At 34.8% G+C, this 22,290-nt stretch overlaps 3 protein-coding genes across 5 annotated transcripts in view; 2 read left to right on the forward strand and 1 right to left on the reverse strand.

The window, feature by feature from the left end:
• Positions 1-117: 117 nt before the first annotated feature.
• sirt7 (sirtuin 7) lies at positions 118-6,429 on the forward strand. 2 transcript variants are annotated; one of them, XM_043223113.1, is made up of 10 exons: positions 118-446; positions 827-964; positions 1,782-1,886; positions 1,993-2,081; positions 2,244-2,316; positions 3,229-3,327; positions 3,544-3,780; positions 4,437-4,517; positions 4,615-4,721; positions 5,178-6,429. In XM_043223113.1, exons 1-10 carry the CDS (start codon positions 279-281, stop codon positions 5,374-5,376), a joined length of 1,296 nt encoding a protein of 431 aa, XP_043079048.1. In that variant the 5' UTR covers positions 118-278; the 3' UTR covers positions 5,377-6,429. The 2 variants fall into 2 exon arrangements, with proteins under 2 accessions (XP_043079048.1, XP_043079049.1); XM_043223114.1 differs by having other exon boundaries at positions 2,011-2,081.
• On the reverse strand, positions 5,960-9,756 carry rbbp9 (retinoblastoma binding protein 9). The gene is made up of 5 exons (XM_043223115.1): positions 9,589-9,756; positions 8,704-8,746; positions 8,517-8,622; positions 6,769-6,854; positions 5,960-6,680 (listed from the first exon to the last, which is right to left on the reverse strand). The coding sequence occupies exons 1-5, from the start codon at positions 9,682-9,684 to the stop codon at positions 6,454-6,456; spliced, it is 558 nt and encodes a 185-aa protein (XP_043079050.1). The 5' UTR covers positions 9,685-9,756; the 3' UTR covers positions 5,960-6,453.
• A 775-nt stretch (positions 9,757-10,531) lies between these two features.
• Positions 10,532-22,290, forward strand: part of arhgef3 (Rho guanine nucleotide exchange factor (GEF) 3) — a 55,392-nt gene continuing 43,633 nt past the window's right edge. For both annotated transcript variants that reach the window (XM_043223445.1, XM_043223446.1), the window contains exons 1-2: positions 10,532-10,800; positions 20,411-20,477. In XM_043223445.1, coding sequence (XP_043079380.1) covers positions 10,766-10,800; positions 20,411-20,477 — 102 coding nt within the window. In that variant the 5' untranslated portion in view covers positions 10,532-10,765. The remainder of the gene's footprint in view (positions 10,801-20,410; positions 20,478-22,290) is intronic.

Here is a 22,290-nt window from a genome sequence, read left to right on the forward strand (position 1 = left end):
TGGCATCCAACTTTTTGGTGTATTACCGCCACCTACTGGTAACTAAACACAGACCACTGTGAACTCAACACAAAGCCGAAACACAAACTCAGATACCTATGCCTTTATCTATGTATATAATAATAAAATAATAATAATAATATGTTTTTTGAAAAGTAAAATTTTCTCTACTTTCCTACTACTGAGGCTAAGAACCATCTAGCTAAACCATCTCGGTTTAGGCTAAAATAAAATAAATTATATGTTTGTTTAATCGATGGCTCCATATACTTCTATGGATGACTCCACTTTTCTTTTTTGCTGCAAATCTCGCGAGATCGGCGTCACTGGCGAGAACTAGCATGGACGCGAACACAAATAGAGGCTCCTCTGCCAGGGCAGAAAGAAAACAGCAAGAAAAGGCGAAAATCATACAGCGAGAGAAACAACGACAGACTGTGAAAACGGTATGAACACGACGCATTATATTACTAATACGTAACTTCATTAGCCTATAATAAAGTCACATGATAACGACGGCAAACACAACGCAGTACAGCCGGCAAAAAGAGGTAATCTTCAGTTAAAATCTCTACAACGATGTCCATGGTAACCACAGGTTGTACATAAATATCGTTGCTAGTACAGTTACAGTATGAAAACCGGTTGTTTTGTGCCACTTCCAACTATTATCCGACGAAATTAATACATCACAACGATTCTGAGAATTATTTTGGTGTTTGAACGAGATCCAGTGTTATTTATGACTTGTAGTCACAGTCACTGGACCTGTTTTTGCCTAGTTACTGTAGATAGAAGTGTGTGTCTTACCTTGTCTCTGTTGCAGATCTCCAGGCTCCTCCAGAAGGCTGAGGCAGAACGGACGCAAGAGGACAGGGCTCTGCTGCTAGAGCATCAGAACACTGTGCAGGAGCTGAGCCGGAGACAGAGCCGCAGAGCCCTGCTCAAGAGGAAACAAGAGGAGGTGAACATCAAGCACAACAGTCCTCACTCACCCTTGCACAGTCAGGCTAACTGTTCTAAACTTCCTTAATTATTTTCTTCTTTTTTTTCAGACAGCCAGACTTAATTTCTGTATTTTGCATCTGAAAATGTGTCTTGATTTGATGATTCTTGGAAACTTGACCTGGAAAACAAAAACACAGAGGAAGACAATCATTATATATATTATTATATATTTATATATTACCTATAAGACCTCTGTTCATCTTTGGGACTCAAATTAAGATATTTTTCCAAGAGCTCTCTGACCATGCATAGATAGCAAGGACCATTTTGGATAGTATCACATACAAACAATGTGTGCAACAGCATATCAGCATACATATGTGTATGTTATGTATGTGTTGCTCTCCAAAGTGGTACTATAGAGTGATGCAGAGGAGACAAATTGTTGAATAAAGTTATTATTGTTGATTTACTTGATCACAAAAAGTAGCTTCATAGCTTTAGAAAATTACGGTTAAACCACTGATGTAACAGATTATTTTAGCAATGTCCTTGCTCCGTTCCTGGACCTGGGAACATTTCAATCTCAGATTTATATATATATATATATATATATATATATATATATATATATATATATATATATATATATATATATATATATATATATATTATTATTATTGTTATTATTGTAATTTATGATTGAATCTAAAGGCTTCTCAAATCCTGTGACTCCAAATAAATGCAGTTCACCTACTGTTTGATGAATACTATGTTTTATTAAATATTTCTTTTATTGACTGATGTTATACATGTGATTATAATGGTTGCAGGTGTTTGATGATGCTGAGGACCTCAGGGCTAAAGTGAAGCAGCTGGCAGAAGCGCTACAGCAGGCCAAGCATGTGGTCTTCTACACCGGAGCAGGAATTAGCACAGTGCGTCTTTCTCATAAACACAATGGCTAGATAGAGAAACAAAAAAGTGTGTGTGAATGTCCTCAGATTTGAGTTGTAAATATTAGATATGTTGTCCATCTCTAAGTTTATGGGTTCTCGCCAGGCTGCCTCCATCCCAGACTATCGGGGGCCAAATGGCGTGTGGACTCAGCTGCAGAAGGGTCAATCTGTGAGGTTAGAGATACACTATTACAGTGTCTCCTGTCTAGAATATGGATTAAGAGTTTAGGATTTAGCCCGCCCTACTGTTTTGTTTTTATTATTATTATTTATTTTCCTCTCTATTTGGGTGTGTTCTGCCGCATGTTAACATCTTCCTGTCTTTGTATCCATCAGTGCGTCAGATCTGAGTCGAGCAGAGCCCACTCTCACACACATGTGCATCTGGATGTTACACAAAGTGAAGATGGTGAGTGAAGACACATGGTTTGTATGAAATGTTTCTGTGAATCATCAGAATACCCAGAATATGCGTCACACTGACATTAAACAGTTTTTACAATAGATCGAATCTCAATAGCTTGATTGTTGTGTCAGTGAAAAACAAACTATGTGATATAAAACATCTTTTATATATATATATATATATATATATATATATATATATATATAGTACTTTTTGCTACAGTACAGTAAGTTACATACACTAGTATTTGGGATCTATCTATCTAGTAACTGTAGTAACTGATTACATGTCATCTGTATTACAAAAAATTAAGATTAACATTTTATATTCCAAAATGTAAGTTCTTGTAATTTGATACTACATTTTAAAATGTAATAATCAGATTACAGTTACTTTTTTATGGATTAAAGGATTCCATATTGTTCACAAAATGGCAGAAAATTATTTATAATTCATTGATTCTCCATATTTCCTATTTTGTTGTTTGAAGTTTCCTTTTTAAAAAAAAATCTACTGTCTGTCATAATATTTATACATGAATGATCATGTAAACATTTTATAAATAATCTTTGCAATCCAAATGCCTACATTTATAGTGAAAAACACTGTATGAAACAAGTATAAAAATGTATAACTAAATATGAATGTTTAAAACAAGCAAATATTTGTTACTATCTAGTATTGTTCATGTAATCTGTTATCAGTAAAATACTGCAATTTAAAGGTAATCTACCAAGGAAAAAAGTGTTGAATTAAATGTAACTTGTAATTGTATTATTGTAATTTGTAGCTAAATGATTATTATATTATATTATATTATTGCCCATCTACAATATAGTCTAGATAAATGCAACTTTATCGTGAAAAGTGTGAAAAATGCTGTAGAAATATTTTAAACTTTGAGTAACATTTCAGGTTCAGCATGTGGTCTCGCAGAACTGTGATGGTCTTCACCTGCGCAGTGGTTTGCCCAGACACGCTCTCTCTGAACTCCACGGAAACATGTTCATTGAGGTCTGTCAATTTTTTTTAAAAAATAATTTTTAATTCTCTTGTCTTAAAGGATAGCATGTAGATATTAAAAATCTAATGTAGAAAACTGATTTATAATCCTAGTTTTAGAGTTTACGGGAGAAAAAACAGTATTTCAAAATAGTTTGTATCATATCTTTTTTTTTATTCTTCTTATTATTGTTATTAATTCTGTCTGCTGTACCATCTGTCACACAGGTGTGTGATTGCTGCTCTCCGGTGCAGGAGTTTATCCGGCTCTTCGATGTGACTGAGCGCACGGCCCTACACAGACATGGCACGGGCCGTCTGTGTACTCACTGCAGAGCAGAGCTCAGAGACACTATTGTACACTTCGGAGAGCGGGGCACCCTGGACCAGCCACTCAACTGGAAGGGGGCCTCCGAGGCAGCACAGCAGACCGACCTCATCCTCTGCTTGGGCTCCAGCTTGAAGGTTAAAGGGACAGATCACACTAACACTACAAGTCTACGTACAATCAACAAACACCCTCTAACACTAGCTTTATCTGTTCTGTTTGTTTTCTATAACAAACAAAAAATCGTTTAAAAAAACTTTCTAAATGTATTGCATTGGACTAAACAGGTCACAACACTTAAATATATTTGCTCTTTTGTTGGATTGATTGCTTCTACTGTCATCTGCTAAATGAGGTGTTCAGCCTGAAATGCCATCTGAAATGTTCTTCTAAAGTAAGCATTTTCATCAGGCTATGTTTATATGCAGCTATATCACTTTAATGGCAAATAAATTAACCTATTCATTGCCATTAAAGTTAAATGACTGAACCTACGAAGAGGAGTCTAATAAAAATGCTCATTTTAGAAGAATTTCAAACAGCTTGCTTTTGCATCTGAACTCTTCAAATATAAACTGTGAACTATCCCTTCAACTGATCTAGAGGGGCATGGCTTGAATAAGGCTCAAAACATGACAATTTGGAGCCCTTTTTCTTCTGTTACTTAAGCTTTTATGTAAGCAGCAGCAATACAAGATCTTAAAAGTTAAAAAAAATATTTTAATATTTGTCAAAATGGCATTTTGTATTAAATAATGCAGCTGATGCCATGTATTGTGTGTTTGTGCATTAGGTGTTAAAGAAGTACTCATGCTTGTGGTGCATGAACAGACCAGCCAACAAAAGACCAAAGCTGTACATTGTAAATCTACAGGTAATGTTTCCATTCTTCCCTGCTTTTGATTCTTCCATTTTCTATATGGCCTTTGGTTTACATGATCTAACAGCTTTGTGTGTTTGCCTTATTGTAGTGGACACCAAAAGATAACCTGGCTACTCTGAAAATTCACGGCAAGTGTGATGCTGTGATGAGTCTTCTGATGGAGGAGCTGGGTTTGCAAATTCCTGTTTACAACAGGCAAGACTTACAAAAATATGCTGTAATATACTGACACCAGCAGGCAAAAACTTTCACTGCCAATAGTGTAGATCCTAGTGCTGTCAAACAATTGCGATTAATCACATACAAAAAAGTTTTCATTTATTTGTGTGTGTGTGTCTATGTGTGTGTGTGTGTGTAAATGTGTGTGTGTATATATATATATATATATATATATATATATATATATATATATATATATATATATATATATATCTCACGGTACACAAACATTTGACGTATATATATTTTTAATATTTATTTTATGAACCTTTATTTTAACACCAGAAGATACATGAAGCAGAGCTCCGAGAGAAGTCACTTTCAAACCATTTTTTCATTGTATAGCATGGCCTCAAGCCTGATATATGAAGTCATGTTTTCATACAAAGCAGCTGTTGGCTTTAACATTGCCTTTAATTGTATGAAAAACAGATCACAAGACCCCATCTTCAGCTTGGCTAAACCACTCAGTCCACAAGAGCAGAAAAGCCACACTCGTATGGAAATAGCGCCACCTGCTGCTCTACAGGATGCTTCACCAGACACACAGGCTCAGGGTGAAGCTACAGCGGTTCAGGGCGGCTGGTTTGGAAGAGGATATACCAAAGCACGGAGGAAAAAGAAGACCTAGTCCTAACCCAACAGAGCAGCTTCAGGAACTGTGTTCTCATTCACTGCTTGAATACATATTTCTAAGAGTACATTACTGATAAATGTGATGCTATAACCTCAGAGGTTACAGATAACTGCTTTTCTGTAAAGATACAGCGTTAAAATAACTTGTAGCAGAGTAATGCAGGTTCACACGATGATGTGGTTTGGCTAAGTGCACTTTACTTCCAATCTCAGGTTTACAGAAGAGAAGCAACATATGATTCTAATGATGCTGAAGTTTTTGCTATTGTTTTTTCACCTAGTATTTAAAATGGTCATTTACTTGCTCATACGTTGTTCCAAAACCTTTGCAGGAAAAACATGCAGAATGTCCAGAAAGCTGTTTTTGGATACAGGTGGAAATAAGCATGCCTTTAAGCTCTATGAAGGTAGCATGAAAGTACAATACTTGTCATGCTTTGCAAAATGAAATTGTTGAAGCATGAACATTCTGCTAAACTTTTTGTATGTCGTGTATAGAACAACATGTGGATGAGTAAAAGACTTGTTTGCATTAAACTTTAGATTGTAGTTGTTTACAAGAAGTCAGTGTTACTGGATTGAGTAAAAATGAATGCTTTATTTCAGTCCACTATTAAAATGAATGAATTCCATTTAACTTAAGGAATTGGATAAACAGTTCTCAACCAAATAATAGAATGCGTGTAATTCAATTAAATGTTTGTTGACCCTTAATATGGTGTTATAGCTGATTAGAACCTGAATTTATGTCTTAACCTTCCTTGTTAAAGTATAGATTTTCTGTACACGAGTAAGAAAACCCTCACAATGTGGACTTTATAATAATTGTATTAACTTGAACTGAGATTGACGTTTGGTTGGTTTTAGATGCCATTTGTTTTTAACTGCTGTAAGTGCCATTACCTGTACGTCATTGGTTTTGTACTAATTTCTGTTTCAGTTTTCACAGGCATTCTGTGTACTACTGTAAAGAAAACTTGAGGAATTACATGATTATACTTGTATTGAAAATAAATGAAAATGGACAATTTCCACATATGCCACAACACACAGAGGATGAAGGGTTTTGTATTTAGCCTCCTGATTTTAGAGTTTTTTTTATTGCGTCAATGAGTTCTGGAAAGGCTGTATTCTGGAAATGCCCACGATCCGAGTATTTATGTAAATCTGTCTTTAGTCCATCAGCTACTTCCTGTTGTTCTTCCCAGGGCAGGAAGGGGTCATCTGTAGATCCGAACTGAATTATATACTTCACATTTGTTCTGATCTTCTCCCATTCCCATGGTCGACTGAAATATCCTGAGGGAAATAAGAATAAGAAGGTGTGTTTAGCGCACACTCACACGGATGAGGATTGATGTTATGAGTGATTTTTACTCAAACTCACCACTCGCACGTTCATTCTCATCCCCAAGGTCTGATGTGTATGCACCTACCAGAATAATGGCAAAAACTCTGTGCGTTTCTGCATACCTAAAGCCCATAAAAAAAATAAATAAATAAACAATTAGTGCAAATTAATTTTTTTAGAAAATGTTCATTACACATGCAGTTTAGTACATATTCAATTGATAAACATTGTTCTGAAATATATATATATATGTATATATATACATACATATACACACACACACATAAAATTTTTTTAATTTAATTTTAACTTTAATAATTGTTTCACTACATCCCATGTCAAGAAACGGTAAACCAAATAAGTAACAGAAATGTATAATTTACCAAATTCATATCAATAAATATAGACCTAATAGAAAGAAAACCTACTTAAGTGTGCACTGCTGACAGGCATAATCACTTCCCTTATCAAAAAGAGGTACACTTCAAGTTTATTTTATTAAGGATACTTAATTGAAAGTTATTTCAAAGTGTCCTTTATGTAGTAAGTATAGAAATTCAGTGTACTAATAATATACTGGTGTTTTATTTTAATATTCCTCGGGACTAAATTGTCCCAATTTCTAGTACAGGTATGTGCCAAAAAATTTTAAAATCGAGGGAAAGTCCATTTATTTCAATAATTTGTTTCAAAAAGTTAAACTTGTACATCATATTGGTTCACTACACACAAAATCAAATATTTCAAGCCTTTTTTAATTTTATTTTAATGATTATGGATAAAAAAAAAATTTGTATTTCACAAAATTTGCATATTTCATGTGATCAATAACAAAAGGAGCTTAAACATGTTGGCTTTCTGAAAAGTGTGTTAATGTACTGTATTATGCCCTCAATACTTAGTTGGGTCTCCTTTTGCACTAATTATAGCATCAAGGCGGCGTGGCATGGAGGCGATCAGTCTTTGGCACAGAGGTGTTATAGTAATAGATATTGGCCTCATCTGCATTCCATTGTCTCTGTTCTCCCATCTTCCTCTTGACAATACCCTATAGATTTTCAATGGGAGTTTAAATTAGGCGAGTTTGCCGGCCAATCAAGTAGTTTTTCCATGGCTATTAAACCAGGTACTGGTAGTTTTGGCTTTGTGGGCAGGTGCCAAATCCTGAGGATTTTATTTTCCAGCATCTCCAAAAAGCTTGGCAGCGGGAAGCATGACATGCTCTAAAATTTCCTGGTAGACAGCTGTGTTGACTGTGGACTTGATAAAAGACAACAGACTCACCTTGATTTCCAAATAAAATGCAATTTGCTTTCATCTGAAAACAGAACTTGGGACCACTGGGCAACAGACCAGTACTTTTTCACCTTTTTTTTTTTAATCTTTAATCCATAATCATTAAAATTGAAACAAATAAAGGCTTGAAATATTTCACTTTGTATGTAGTGAACTAATATTAAGTACAAGTTTCACTTTTTGAAACAAATTATTGAAATAAATGGACTTATCCCTCGTTTTTTTTTGGCACATACCTGTATAAAGAAGTAAGTTTGCTTTAAGTATAACACTTTAAGTATAATCAAAGGTGAACTTACAGATAGACTGATAGTTTACAAATTAAATACTTGTAGCATTGTAGTACATTTTGTAATAGTCTCAGTAAACTAAAGAAAAGTAAGACAAGTATATAAAAAGTAGTACATAAAAAGTATATAGAAAATATAATTTCTTGTTTTAGTTAAATAGAAGTTTTAAAAGCACACTGTAATGAACTCCAGTAGTACCTCATGGCTGCAGCGGCTCCTGAACTGTGTCCGATGATGACCGTCTCTTCATCACATTTTAGCTCCTTCTCCATGAACGGTAGCCAGATGCTCTCTCTGGCAGTTACTGTCAATCGACATAAAATATATTATAGCTGATTTATATCATTCAGATCTCCTGTAATATAATTAAGTGAACTTGTACTACCAGGATCCGGCATGTTCTTCAGGACACAACACACATCTGCAATCTGCAAATATGATTTAAATTTATCATATTGTATTCAGTCACTATAAACTTATAATTTTCAGCATTTTATGTTTTCAACCTCAAGCACCCTTCATATAAAACAACCCTCAATCGGTCCTTCGTGGATAAATTTGAGCACTAGGGTCTCAGGTGTGATCCCAATTTTTTTGTTTTTTTAAATCAATGTCACATCACCATCTCCGTAAAAATAAAATCATATGTAAAATAAAAATGCTTGTTTTAAATAATTCCAGGTTCAAAGAGCCAAAACCTAAATATCTAGTACCTTTGGTATCTTATGATGATATAAAAATATCAATACACAATTGTTGGCAGTAGTTTTTGTTGGGGTGTGAGAGAGAGAGAGTATGTCTGACACACTGAGTATGTTGTTTCTATGTATGTTTGATCTGGATTGTGTTGGATTTATTCATTAGTGGCTTTTTTCATTTTAATAATTTAATTTACTTATTTAAAATGGGCAAAAAATGCCTTCCATACTATAAAAGCACCAATATTCAAATGTCTAAAGCAGGGGTGGCGAATTTAGCTTCAACCCAAAGCAAACACACCTGATTAAGCTAATCAAGGTCTGACAGGTCACTTGGAAGCTACAGACAGGTGAGTTTTAATTAGACCTGAACTTTTGTGTGTGTGTGTGTGTGTGTGTGTGTGTGTGTGTGTGTGTGTGTGTGTGTGTGTGTGTGTGTGTATGTATATATATATATATATATATATATATATATATATATATATATATATATATATAGTATTATTATTATTCAGACTACTATTTGACATGCTTTAAGTGGCTTTATATCAGTTAGTGTCTGTCTCTCGTACCTCGTTTATTCGTTTCTTTGCCCATCCGTACCAGTTGCAGTGCTCAATATTCCCTGCGCCGTTCCCCGGCACGATCACTGCTCTCCTCAGAGGCATTTATAAGCACCCAAAACTCCGCTTCTCAAGCAAAAACCTGCACGGAAATGAACACTTGAGAAGCAGAGTTTCTCCAGTATTATCAAAGACTGCGCCACCTACAGGACAGTCCTCCAGTCTCTGTCCACATGACAACCATTCACCAGTGTTTATCAGCCCACCAGCGACTTGTTACTCAAAACTGTAACTGAGACATAAACTAGATACTGCGAGAAATACAGAATTTTCGGACACAAATGCAATACAAAAATAGCTAAACTTCTGTTTAAGTGCCACTTTTTATACGTACATGAAGGAAATCGCAATTAAATGCACAATAAATTTACCCTGACGTGTAATGCTGAATATACAGTGGCATAAAGCTGAAGAGTCATATTTGATTTGTATACCTAGCTGCCTCTTAACGGTAATGTTAATGCTAAGTGGTAAAAGGAGTGAAGTGCCTCAAACGTCGCAAGGGGGCGCACATGTACAGTCTATGCATCGCTGTGAAAATATGTATTTATTACATTAGAACCAGTCCTCTTCGAATGATTTACATACATTTTAATAAAAAAACAATTGTTGATTGATAAACAGATCAATAAATATGATTAATAAAGCCTATAGCAAATTTAATGTTGATCCGCGCATGTTTTTGTTTTGTTTTGTTTTGTTTAGATTTTTTCCGCAGGACAAATCTGCGCAAGAGCATTAACGCCCGGTGATCTGTCATCAGTAAACCTCTCCCATCCGAATGAGAGGAGGAGTGTGTGTGTGTGTGTGTGTGTGTGTGTGTGTGTGTGTGTGTGTGTGTGTGTGTGTGTGTGTGTGTGTGTGTGTGTGTGTGTGTGTGTGTGTGTGTGTGTGTGTGGTTGGAGTGTCACAAGAGTACAAGCGAGGAATAGGAGGAATAACCGCTAACAGTTCTCATATCAAAGCCTAATGCTCCGCTACGCAAAGCTATCTACGTTCATACTTTCCCACGTTTGTTTGTTGTGCTGTGCGCTTATGTGTAACTGAATGTTAACTGTATCGATCAATCTGACTGATCAGTGACCAATGGTGTGAGCGGCTTTCTCTCAGGATATCAGCTGATTCAATGCAAACGAGAGCCGGAGGGGATGAAGGATCTGGGTGAGTACTATTTATATTATATTATATTATTTTACTTTTTCTTGGTTATGGAAAAGGTTAGAGAAAACTGTAAAACAACATTTAATTTTATCAACTTGAAAACATTGTGAGAACGTTACACGTTCTCTGGACAACATTCTGAAACTAGTAAAGTTGTAAAATTTAAAGGTGTTAGAAGAATGAAGTCAGACGTGTGATATACACTGGCAATTCTTACTTTTTTTCCGAATTGCATGATATAGACTCATAATTGCACATTTTAGGGTCAGAACCTTTTTTTCATCTCATAAAATAAATAGAAAAGAAAATAATTATCTTTACGCTTGCAAATGAAAAAAATGGAACACACATTTTACTCAAATATATAAGTCTTAAAAGGATAAAAGAACTTTATATCTTACATGCAGTGTGGTGCCAAATTTGAGTCTGCATAGGAAATTTGGCATTCAGGGTATAATTTAAACTTGGAACAGTGTTTTTCAGGAGAGGTTAAACTGGCATATGTTCTCCGGAAATAGATATCTCTCTGTAAAAACATAAACACATTGTAATTCACTGGTGAGCTTTTCTGAGCATTTCTGTCTTAGCTTTTACATGCGGAGTCTGCAAACATAACACAACGGTGTGGAATGCTGGATTTCTGTTGTGTTTTTAACTGTAGGAGAATCCTTTCATGCTGGTATTTTAAAGCTCTGCTGGTTGAGGGCTTTAGGCTTGGTCGGCTCATTTCTGGCCTCTGAAGTCTTGATTTGAGAGCTCGTTTTCAGTTCTGTGTGATTAAACTGTGAGAGAGTCTGTCATGACAGCTGTGGTAGGACCACACTTTTATTCCCTGTATATTTAGATACTGTAGCAGATGTCTCAGTGACCTGAACTGGTTCAAAAGTCAATGTGTCTGTAAAGATATGATCTTGTAAGCCTAAAGGACAGATGAACAGTCGCTGGTCTTTCACCTGTCCGGTGTGTTGCCAGGTGTTTCCTCAGACCTCATGAGGCCTATATCAGTCAGCTTCTGTCTGAGCTGCTTTAAATCAGATATGACACCCGGCGGGAGAGGAGTGCAACAGAGCGCGTCAAGTCATAATCCTCACACTAATGCTTGCTGAATGCATTCAGAAAAACCCTCTGGCCAGGCCTGATCCTCACGGCCCTCTTCCTTAGTGGGATCAGGGAAGTTTTCTTTGGACTTTTCACAAAAAGTTCGTGTCAAACCCAGGCCGGCTTCTACAAACTCTTGTAATTCCCATCAGCCTCTCCCACAGTGCACATGCCCTATATTTCCACGTCTCATATGGAGCTCATAGTTATATATATTCTGAATGATGCTCTCTGCTGTTTGAATTAAGATCACTGTCTTTTGTTTTATACAGTGAACTGATCAAAAGGTTTAGAATATTTTTCTGTTTTTGTAAAAATTTTAGTACAATGCTCACCATTTTTAAATAAAATACTGTAAAACAAATATTAACATTGTGAAATGTTATTGCAATTTAAAATATGTTTTATATTTAAATTTGTGCTGTCAAACGATTAGTCACAATTAATCGCATTTCAAAAAAAGTTTTTGTTTACATAATGTGTGTGTGTGTGTGTGTGTGTGTACTGGGTTTATTTATTAGTATTTATATATAAATACACACACATTTAATAATTACATATTTTTATATTCATATTGTGTGTGTGTGTGTCTATACACAAAAACAACATATTTTTTCAAATATAAATGCTTGTGTGTATTTATATATACATAATAAATATAAATAGTACAAACACACGTTTTATGTAAACAAAAACATTTATTTTTAATGGCGATTAATCATTTGACAGCAGTACTTAAAATCTATTTTAAATGTAACTAGTTTTTCACTAATAATGTTTTGTAAGATTAGTAACACTTTATACAAACTTTCTTTAATAGATCATTAGGTAATATGTATTCAAATAACTAAAAATATGAGATAATGTGCTTGTTAATGTTTACTATTAAGCATAATAAACATTACCTAATAATTAACAGATCATCATTTCCGGTGAATTAAAATGTTTATACATGTAATTAAACTTTCAGTTAATATGATCATACACTTCTTTAGAATAAACAAAATTGACAAATATTTTACAAGGATTAAAAGCTTTAATAATAAATTATTAACAAGCAATATACTGTATAATGGTTTATAGATCATTATAGAGCAACAAATGTCATTAAACTTTATTTCAAATATTAACTAATGTTTTTTTAAACAACAAAAAAGAAACTCAATTTGTTATTTTAAGCACTAAACTATTAATGTTAGCATAGACATAATTACTTTAGTTGATATTAACATGGTAAACTGAAACACTCAAAACAAGATTGCATGATGTGAAATAACTAGTGAGTTTGTTTTTGCATCAAGCACATTCAGCAGCAACAGTGCTTTTCTGTTTATGAAGATGAATGTCATACATGGTTGAACTACTGCTTTAAGAACTGGTAAGTCCTATGTGAAAGTTCACATGAAAATGAAATTGCCCACACAAAGGTTTGTGAATTCCAGGGTTTTCTCATTTTGAGAAGAGAAATACTTATGTTACGTTCTGGAGGAAGTAAGAATTTAGACAGAATCAGCAGGTAGAAAACTCCCTTTTTTCCAGCACAGGGTCAGTTGCTGTCTGTGCATGCTTACTCAAAGCTCAAACTGTTTCTCAGCCTCCATAGAAACAGCATAACACACAACAGATGCAAGATTTATTGGTAAGTCAGAAATTAAAGTCAAAACATTAAAAAAAGAAAAACTGTTTATTTTGATGACTGATTTATTTTGCTACAATTTTTGAAAATTGTAAGTGCCCAGCCGTAAAACTGTAAGCAGAAAAAAAACAGACCCTCCCTATTCAGTGCGCCATATTAATTTGCCATAATACATGTCTACATACTTTTTTTATAGACTACCATCAAACATCAGCTCCCAAATAGTTCTTTCAAATATATAGTTGGTTGCTTTTTTATTTACTGATAACCCAACATGTTAGTCACATTATTGTGAGAGTTTCCCTTAATTTTTAAACTGAGGCTGAAAGCAAAACGACTGAAAGGCCTTGAAACAAGGGAAGTGAGTAATTGGGAAATGTTGAGTTGTAGTTTGGTGTCGAGTTACTGAATCAGATTTTCTTACAGCTGTTGAGCGGCTCAGTTTGCACCGCTTGTTCTCACATACTCACTCTTTTCTTGAACCGAGAACACCCTGCACTCAAAAAAAGAAGCCTGCAAAAGCGATTTGCTAATTCAGCCATGAATCATTAAGATCAAGTTTTCTTAACACTGTTTAACTGCTTTTCCATGATGTTATTGTGGACAGTAAAAGAAAGAGGCCAAAAAATTTGGAAATTGTAATTAAGTCTGTCAGTATTTATTTGTTGTTATTATTAAAACATATTTTAATAATTTTTAACCTATTTTAACCTAGTCTATTTGAGGGCTTTTATTTGTAAGAATTGTATTCCATTTGTCTTTAATAAGCTGTTGGAGTCTTTCTGGACTGCTTTGGCTTTCTGCACCTGTTGTCCAAACTGAAGCCATCTTGCAGACGTCAGCTCAGCTGTGATCAAAATGCCTGGCATAAACTGACAGGTGGATTTCTGTTATATTTGAGGAAAGTGAGGGACTCTCTCAAGTCTCCCTGTGGTAAAACAGAGGTTTTTTTATACTATATTACTTTTTAGATTCATGTAAAATTGTTGAGTTGACACAAATGAACTAAAATCACTGTTCAAGCAAAGCATTTTTATTGGAAAAAAGTGTCCACATATTATGTAAAGTAGATTTTTTTTTACTGGGTTATTTTTATGGGGGTCATATATTCAATACATATATCTTTGACTTATGTTTAAATAATAAGTTTGTGTTCCTCCCTTTCATTTCGACATGTGACCTAGAACATAAATTGTTCATATATGTTTGTTGAATATCAATACCTCTGCACACTGCTACCCAAATGAACTAAACGCTCATCACTAAAGTGAACATTCCACACAACATGCTCTTCAGCAAAGGTTTTCTGCTGATGAGAGGCAGTACACTGTATGCAGAAACAGATTCTTACCCTGTTCATCACTGAACCAGCAAGCAATCCCAGCTGCAGTGTTGAACTGATTCTCCACTGAGAGTATTTGTGTTATCCTGTCCTCTCTTTCATTTGTTTTTCATGGGTGACCAGCCTTTTTAGAGGACTTAAATGAGTTAATGACATTGTAAAGATGCAATATTCTAGGAACTTTGCTGCCATACCATAGCTACAGCAGGCTGTAAGAGAAAACAAGAAAATAGTGCCCAACATAAATAAACAATATTTAAACTCTTCAGTCATTTTTGAACGTGATGCTAACATTAAAAGCTACAGCTAAAAGTGTTCTGCCAGACCTGGAGATCAGCTGAATGGATTCAAAAACTATCAAACTCAACTGTTTAACTTTAGAAGAGTTGGAAAATTTGCGTAATTTCAAAAAAGTGGCATGTACCTTTAATAGGGCTGCTGGTTAAATAGGGTTTGTAGGACAATTAAGGAACTTTGCAGTTAAACCTTTATGTGCTGTATATTTTAAATAAAACAAACCAATTTATGAACTGGTTTCAACTTCAACTGCTTTTAATTTAAATGTATAAAGCAAAATCTTAACACAGGAAATTAGTAATATTATTAGTCCTACTGCAAAAGTTTTATCAAGTTTTAAACCTCAACTGTTCATGCATGGCCATAATTCTATTTTAATGACATTATTGTATTTATATAACACTGTGATATTTATCCAAGTAAATGTTTTCTTTAATCCTATTTAATTTTTTGTGTTAATCAACATAATGTTACAACACATTTAAAAATTATTGGAAGGAAGAATTTAGAATGTTTTTACCTTTTTATCTGCCAGTTATGAGGTAAAATATAACCCTTCAGAGATTTTAGTAGATTTTAATAGATTTCATGTTTGTAAGGGCAGGATGTCCGAAGGATATAAAGGGTGAGGCTCGTCATGATGTCATTTTCACACAGACACACACACACACACACACACACACACACACACACACACAGACAGTCATGCGCGTCATGCACATTACGCAGCCTATACTCATAAGCACATGATGCCAATAAGTCTCTTCATGGAAAAAAAAAAGGAAAACCACAGGAGCTTCAATTCTGTGTCTTCATAAATGCATTTAAATTATTGCACAACCTTTAATCTCTTCATTCACAGCCTGTTCATACATGCATTCATATTTATAACGGAATAGACGTAAGATCACAAATTTGGTGTGTTTCTTGTTTGGTTTGGGAAGAATTGACTTGTGAAGAAGAGGAAACAGCTGTGTGTGTGTGTGTGTGTGTGTGTGTGTGTGTGTGTGTGTGTGTGTGTGTGTGTGTGTGTGTGTGTGTGTGTGTGTGTGTGTGTGTGTGTATGTGTGTGTGCATGTTTCCTGTACAGGTAAGGGTGCAGAGATCAGGAAACAGCTTCCTGATCTCTGAGTAATAGCCAGAAACTAGTACTGTTTTTTCAACAAGATCTTCCATTACTTAAAGGTGCCAATATGTTATAAAATATATTGCCATAATCATATTTTTATGATTATGTGTATCATTCTTGGAAGAGAATATGGTTGCTGTGACAGATACATGTGCATGTTCACTGAGTCTTGTTAAGAAAAAGTGTTTCTTCATACATTAAACTGGGTTAAAGCAGCTGGAGGGTGACTGCTGTGCATCAGATGATCTGACACTGGATAAGTTCAGTCTGAGGAAAATAAAAAGACTCATTATTCAGTGCTGATATGAAATATATAACAGTTAATGTTATTTGACAGACAGCATGGTTTGTGGTTGTTGTGAATATATCAAATACAAAAAAAAGAAGGCTAACAGAGATGATGCTGATGATAGATAGATAGATAGATAGATAGATAGATAGATAGATAGATAGATAGATAGATAGATAGATAGATAGATAGATAGATAGATAGATAGATAGATAAAAACTAAACATGTATTACAATAGTGAAATGAATCAAAGATTCAGTCATTTTGTAAGGTGAGATTGAATGTTTGCCACTAGATGGCAGTAAATGTTTAGAGAACAGTCACTGGTGTGAATATATATCAGAAAGGCATGCTATCATAATAGTTACTTTATAATACATCTCACCACATAACATTTTGTAGTATATATACTGTACACAGTTTTGTATGCATGCTATAATTCAAATTTATTTAACATATCTGACATTTCAATACACTTTTAAAAACATGAGTGAGAAAAATTGACTTGAGAAAAGGCACTAAATAATACATGTTTTTAACTTAGTTTTCTCTAAAATAGCTTTCCTATCCATCACTTAGGGTCAGGGTTAAACCTGATGTAATAAAAATCTAATTAATATAATAAAAACTAACCTTAAACTGTTCACATTTTAGGCACAATCAGATATGTATCTGGTTTATTTCGACATGTAAAATATGAGAAATTTTTGCTGTTTACGTTATTTAAAAAAAAGGATCTGATACAAACAGGGCTGTGCTGTCAGGTGATTGCAGTCCATGATACCAGTTGTCTCAGTTTTACTTTTAACAAAGTCCTGAAACTGTTAATCAGTGAGATGCTTTTTCATAATTAGACCTGCTATGCATCTTTTCTTACCACAGGAAATTCAATCATGTACATGTATTCAGTAGTTCATCATGTCTGCCTCTGCCATCAGTGTCTTGACTGAGACGAACCCTGGTCAGTTTCCATGAGGTGGTGGTCAGTGTAGGCGGATTTAATTAAAGCACTGTATTTAGAGCAGACCAGTACTGATCAGACCAGGTCTGCTTTGTGTGTGTGCAGTCTAATGTGTGATTAAGTCTAAGATTCTTTCAAATGAATCATCAGACAAATTACAAAAGCTTCAGCATTTTGGTCCATATATGTGACACTAGAGCATATAACCAGTTCAATGAAAGGACAAATATGGAAGCATTCAAAATTGGAATATAAAAAATGTTAATTTTTGTTCTGAACAGGCACTGACGAGTTTGAAACGAGTAAATTAACACAAATCTTTCTTTTTTTTTTCCTTTAAGTTGATGGACACATTGAACATGACACCTCTGATTAGAAAATAAATAAATTGCTACAGTTACAAAGAATTTTTTTATTAAATGTGACATTTTCAACTAAACACACACACACATATATAAATGTATAAATATATATTTTTTATATGTGTGTGTGTGTGTGTGTGTGTTTAGTATCATTTATTTATTTAGTGACAATACAAAGGAGCGGTGAAGAGGTGAAGGCTTTGTGCTGTGGTGATCCAAGGTACTCTTTATCCCAGTCTCCGTGGTGCAGTGGGTCCGTGGGTGCTCTGGTGCAGAGTTTGGTCACATGCTGCTCTCTGAGAAAGGAAAAGAGAGATAACGTTAGTCCGTTTGCCATGAACTTGCTCTTCCTCCACGTGGGGCTTTATATTTTATACATCAAGATGTGTTCTTTTTTGCTTTGTTTTCTTCTTGGAACTCTGCCATACATGTCATTTTTGCCCAGTCTCTTTCTTATGGTGGAGTCATGAACATTGACCTTAACTGAGGCAAGCAAGGCTCAATGTTTTTGCCAGTTGTGGATAATGGCTCTCACTGTAGTTCACTGGAGTCCCAAAGCTTTAAAAAAGGCTTTATAATCTTTTCTAGACTGATAGATCTCAATTCTTTATTTCTCATTTGTTCCTGATTTCTTTGGATCTCAACATGATGTCTAGCCTTTAAGTATCTTTTGGTCTATTTCAGTAACTTCCTAGTAATAGGAATTGAAGAGACTAATGTCTCTTGAATTTTGATGTTTTCAACTTGTTTATTCTTGTTGCATGACAATCTTTATTTGGTGTAGTTTGATAATGTTTTATTTTACCTTGCTATAATTGGTGTGAACCAGTCTTTTCAGGTGAAAATAACTGTGTGTCTGTGTGTGAAAATCAGCTTAGCTTGAGAGTCTGCGTGAAGTTCAAGGATTCAAGGATCGGTCTGGAGCAGAATAATGTGCCCGTCTTAGTGGGGGCAATACCGATAAAGTCAGGAGGTAAAGGCCAGAGGTACAACTGTGAGCCAATTTTTCTAAATTAATAATAAAAACTAGAAAGTGTTTTCATATTAGTTTGGCAGCAAGAGACCAGGAAAACCAAACCTACATGTTAAATAGTGGTTGATATTTATTTATTTATTTACTTGTAGTTAGATTTTCTGGGTTTCCCTCTATAAAGCCAATGAAATTTTGGCTTTTGAATTTGCAGAAAACAAAATCTTGAACCTTTGTTTTTGTTTTTCTAAATCCAGTCAGCATAACTGTACATTAAATTGGCCTGGCTAATATATCAATGTTAAAAAACATTTTCTTAATAAAATGAGACATTCTGTCAGTTTCAAAATATGAGACAGCAGCACAAAAGAATGCTTCAAGTTTTTTCTCAGCACCTTGTCACAATAATCTATCATGAGGTGCATAGGTCAGAAAAAGATCATTCAGCTGCATAGACTGTCTGTTTACAAAACTCTGGTGAATGGAAAAGCCTTGGTCCCAGTGAAAAAACCTGTCATCACATGTCTAATGTATCTTACTAAAAAGTGATTTCCATCATTCAGCAGCTCATCTCTAAAACCTCTAAAACCTATCACAAGCAGCTTTTAAATACTAACAGAAGGTGTACAATGCCATTCACATGCACACTAAACACCATGATGGCAACACACATAAAACTGAAATGAAATGTAATCATTTAGCAACAACAACAAAAACTACATTTTAAATGTAACAGAGGGAATTCTGGGAATGTCAATTTACGGTTTTTCACTGTAAATTCTGTGGGGGTTTTTTACTTCCAAAAATGGCATTAACCCTAAAATTACATATGGTGTTTCATGCAGTTTTTCACTGTAGTAAAGTATACAGTCTTTTACCGTTAAATTCAATCAAATTTTTTTTACAGTGTAATCACTCATAAGTTAGTCTCAAACAAGCAGTGGACTACTGTGATAATCATTTGACAACAGTCATTTAGCTTGTGTTTTAAAATAATATAGTAAATACTATAATTTAATGCTCTATGGTTTAATGAATGGTGTAGTATAAACTACAGTGAACTGATAAACTGCAATAAATACTACAGTATACCTCCTTTTTTACTACAGTAAAAAAGTTATTTATTTTGCTGTTACCACAGCAACTATAGAATTAACACAACAAATTAGTTTGAGTACTTTACTATAGTATGGATAAAAACACTATATTATTTACTATAAATTACAATAGTATTTTATGTGGGCACCACAAGACCTTATTTCTAGAAGTTTAACTAAAAACACATTCAAAAAGTCAGTTGACTTCAGCACAATGGAATAATAAGTACTAAAATGCTACCTCTTTCCAAAAATACACCATTTCTGCAGGGCTCTGTTGAAATTGCTGGATGTCATACTGTGAAAATTCATCAAACAATCTGACCTCATTGTCTCTCTGAGCAAGTGTGTGTCGGCCTGAGCGTAATCTGATCATTCTATCCATCTGATGCTGTTTCTGATGTCTTGATCTTGTTTGCTCCCTCCAGGCCAATGCTGCAGAGGAAGGAGTCGTTTTCTCTTCTCTCCACATCAGAGAGGTGGCTCTTCAGTGGGGTAAGTTCAGATCTGGTGTTGTTTTTTGGGGTTCTTTCTCTTCCTCTGATTTCTCAATTCAACTGATTTGTAGCACTTGCTAACAGTAGTACAGTGTCTCCCAGTCCCAACCCTGATCCAAAATCACATTCAGTATGTGATCTGTCAGATCTACACAATGGGAAACACAGAATTACTAAAGCCACTTTACATATTACCAGAGATCAAGCTGATGAAACACAAGTGCCATACTGATACAAAACCAACATAACTAACTTTAATCATTTCCAGATGAAGACATTAACTTTCGTAACCAGCAAAAACAGTTAGATAAGCAGTGTAAATCAACCAACGGCTATGGAAATTTATACTGGATTTTTTAAGAGTGTTGTGCGTTTTGAAATCAGTTGTAGAAAATTTACCTTAATATATTTTTCAGTGTTTGACTGTGTTGGACTGCCCATAAATGTACAAACATACTAGAAATTATTGTCATGATGCTATGAAAGTTCAAGGAATGATTATTCAGGTTCCCTTCCCTTGAGCTGCCACATAGACAGTCATTCAGAAATATGAGATAGTCCAAGAGCCAAGCCATATCACTTTGTGACATGTGACATTTTGTATTAAACCACAAGGTCAGCTAATGTGATTCCACTGTGATGAAGACAGAAATCTTAATATAAACATTTGTCGACTAATTTTTCAAAGACCAACCTGGGGCCAGTTGCATAAAAGATTTAGCCTCGTGTAACAAACTAGTCATCTAATTGTGTCTTTAAAAATAGTCTTTTTTAAAACAGTACAAAGATACACTTCAAAGAACTACAAAGAACTACCTCAGGTATTTAATTTAGGCTGGAGCTAAACTCTGCAGGGCAATAATGACTAATGCACTCTTTCAGTTTATCCAGCACAGTACTCTGGATCACTAATAACAGAGAATGTCATAACCAATATTAACATTAATTCAGCCTGTGAAAGAGTGCCATCAGCCTTTTCTTTTTTGGCTTCTGGCAACCTCCACATTTACCCTTTCTCTCTATATTTCATGAAGTTTCTAGTCATGGTATTTTAGGGTGATACTGTTCATTCTGAATTAGCTGTTTTGCTCTGATCAGCTGGTGGGACATTTCTCTCCCCTATAGACAGAGGCCTAACTAGTAAAGTAATGCATTCCTTTTTAATTTCTGTTACTTTTTCAAAGAAGCAACACCACAGAGAACATTAGATAAATAGATGTGGCATTTCAATTCAAACCTCCATCGATGAGTTCACAAGAAACTTGTCTTTGCAAGGTTAAGCTGATGTTGGTGTTTCTTCTGATGTTGGTGTTTCTTCTGGGGGTCAGTGTTACCTTTATGACAGTGTCCAGTGAAATTGTGTAGAGAAGGGGAGAGGACCCAACACTTAACCTTGAGGCATCCCAGTGACCCACACACCCTTCCTCGCCAGGAAGAGGATCCTCCCAAAACCACTGGAGCATTTCAATGACAGACAGTAGGGTTTTTTCTGTGGAAGGTCTGTGTTTGAAAAATGCTTAGATATAAATACACAAACAGTATAGAATTATCTAAAGACACTTTGATCAAATTTGTGGTATACAAAGAGTTGAAAGTGATCACTGTCAGTGATCTTTGTGGAGCTGCTTTGAAACAATATGTGTTGTATAAAGCACTATATAAATAAGTGTGACTTGTACTGTACCAGTATTCACAATTAGAATAACCAGCACCAATTAGCTCTTCAGTTTGGAAATAAACCAAGATTTAACAATAAACCAATTTAACATTGTACTAGCATTCATTTATGTTTATCACATAAACATGATTAT

This window comes from Puntigrus tetrazona, chromosome 22 (genome assembly GCF_018831695.1).
Source record: "Puntigrus tetrazona isolate hp1 chromosome 22, ASM1883169v1, whole genome shotgun sequence".
NCBI classification, from domain to species: domain Eukaryota; kingdom Metazoa; phylum Chordata; class Actinopteri; order Cypriniformes; family Cyprinidae; genus Puntigrus; species Puntigrus tetrazona.

What these genes read in the sequence shown, in the direction of transcription:
- sirt7 (XM_043223113.1), top strand. Translation starts at nt 279, where the DNA reads ATGACTCCACTTTTCTTTTTTGCTGCAAATCTCGCGAGATCGGCGTCA. An exon ending in CCGGAGCAGGAATTAGCACA is followed by an intron (nt 1,887 to 1,992) that starts GTGCGTCTTTCT and finishes TCCATCTCTAAG; the next exon opens with TTTATGGGTTCTCGCCAGGC. An exon ending in TGTTACACAAAGTGAAGATG is followed by an intron (nt 2,317 to 3,228) that starts GTGAGTGAAGAC and finishes GTAACATTTCAG; the next exon opens with GTTCAGCATGTGGTCTCGCA.
- rbbp9 (XM_043223115.1), bottom strand. Translation starts at nt 9,684, where the DNA reads ATGCCTCTGAGGAGAGCAGTGATCGTGCCGGGGAACGGCGCAGGGAAT. An exon ending in CAAAGAAACGAATAAACGAG is followed by an intron (nt 8,747 to 9,588) that starts GTACGAGAGACA and finishes TCATATTTGCAG; the next exon opens with ATTGCAGATGTGTGTTGTGT. An exon ending in TGAGAATGAACGTGCGAGTG is followed by an intron (nt 6,681 to 6,768) that starts GTGAGTTTGAGT and finishes TATTTCCCTCAG; the next exon opens with GATATTTCAGTCGACCATGG.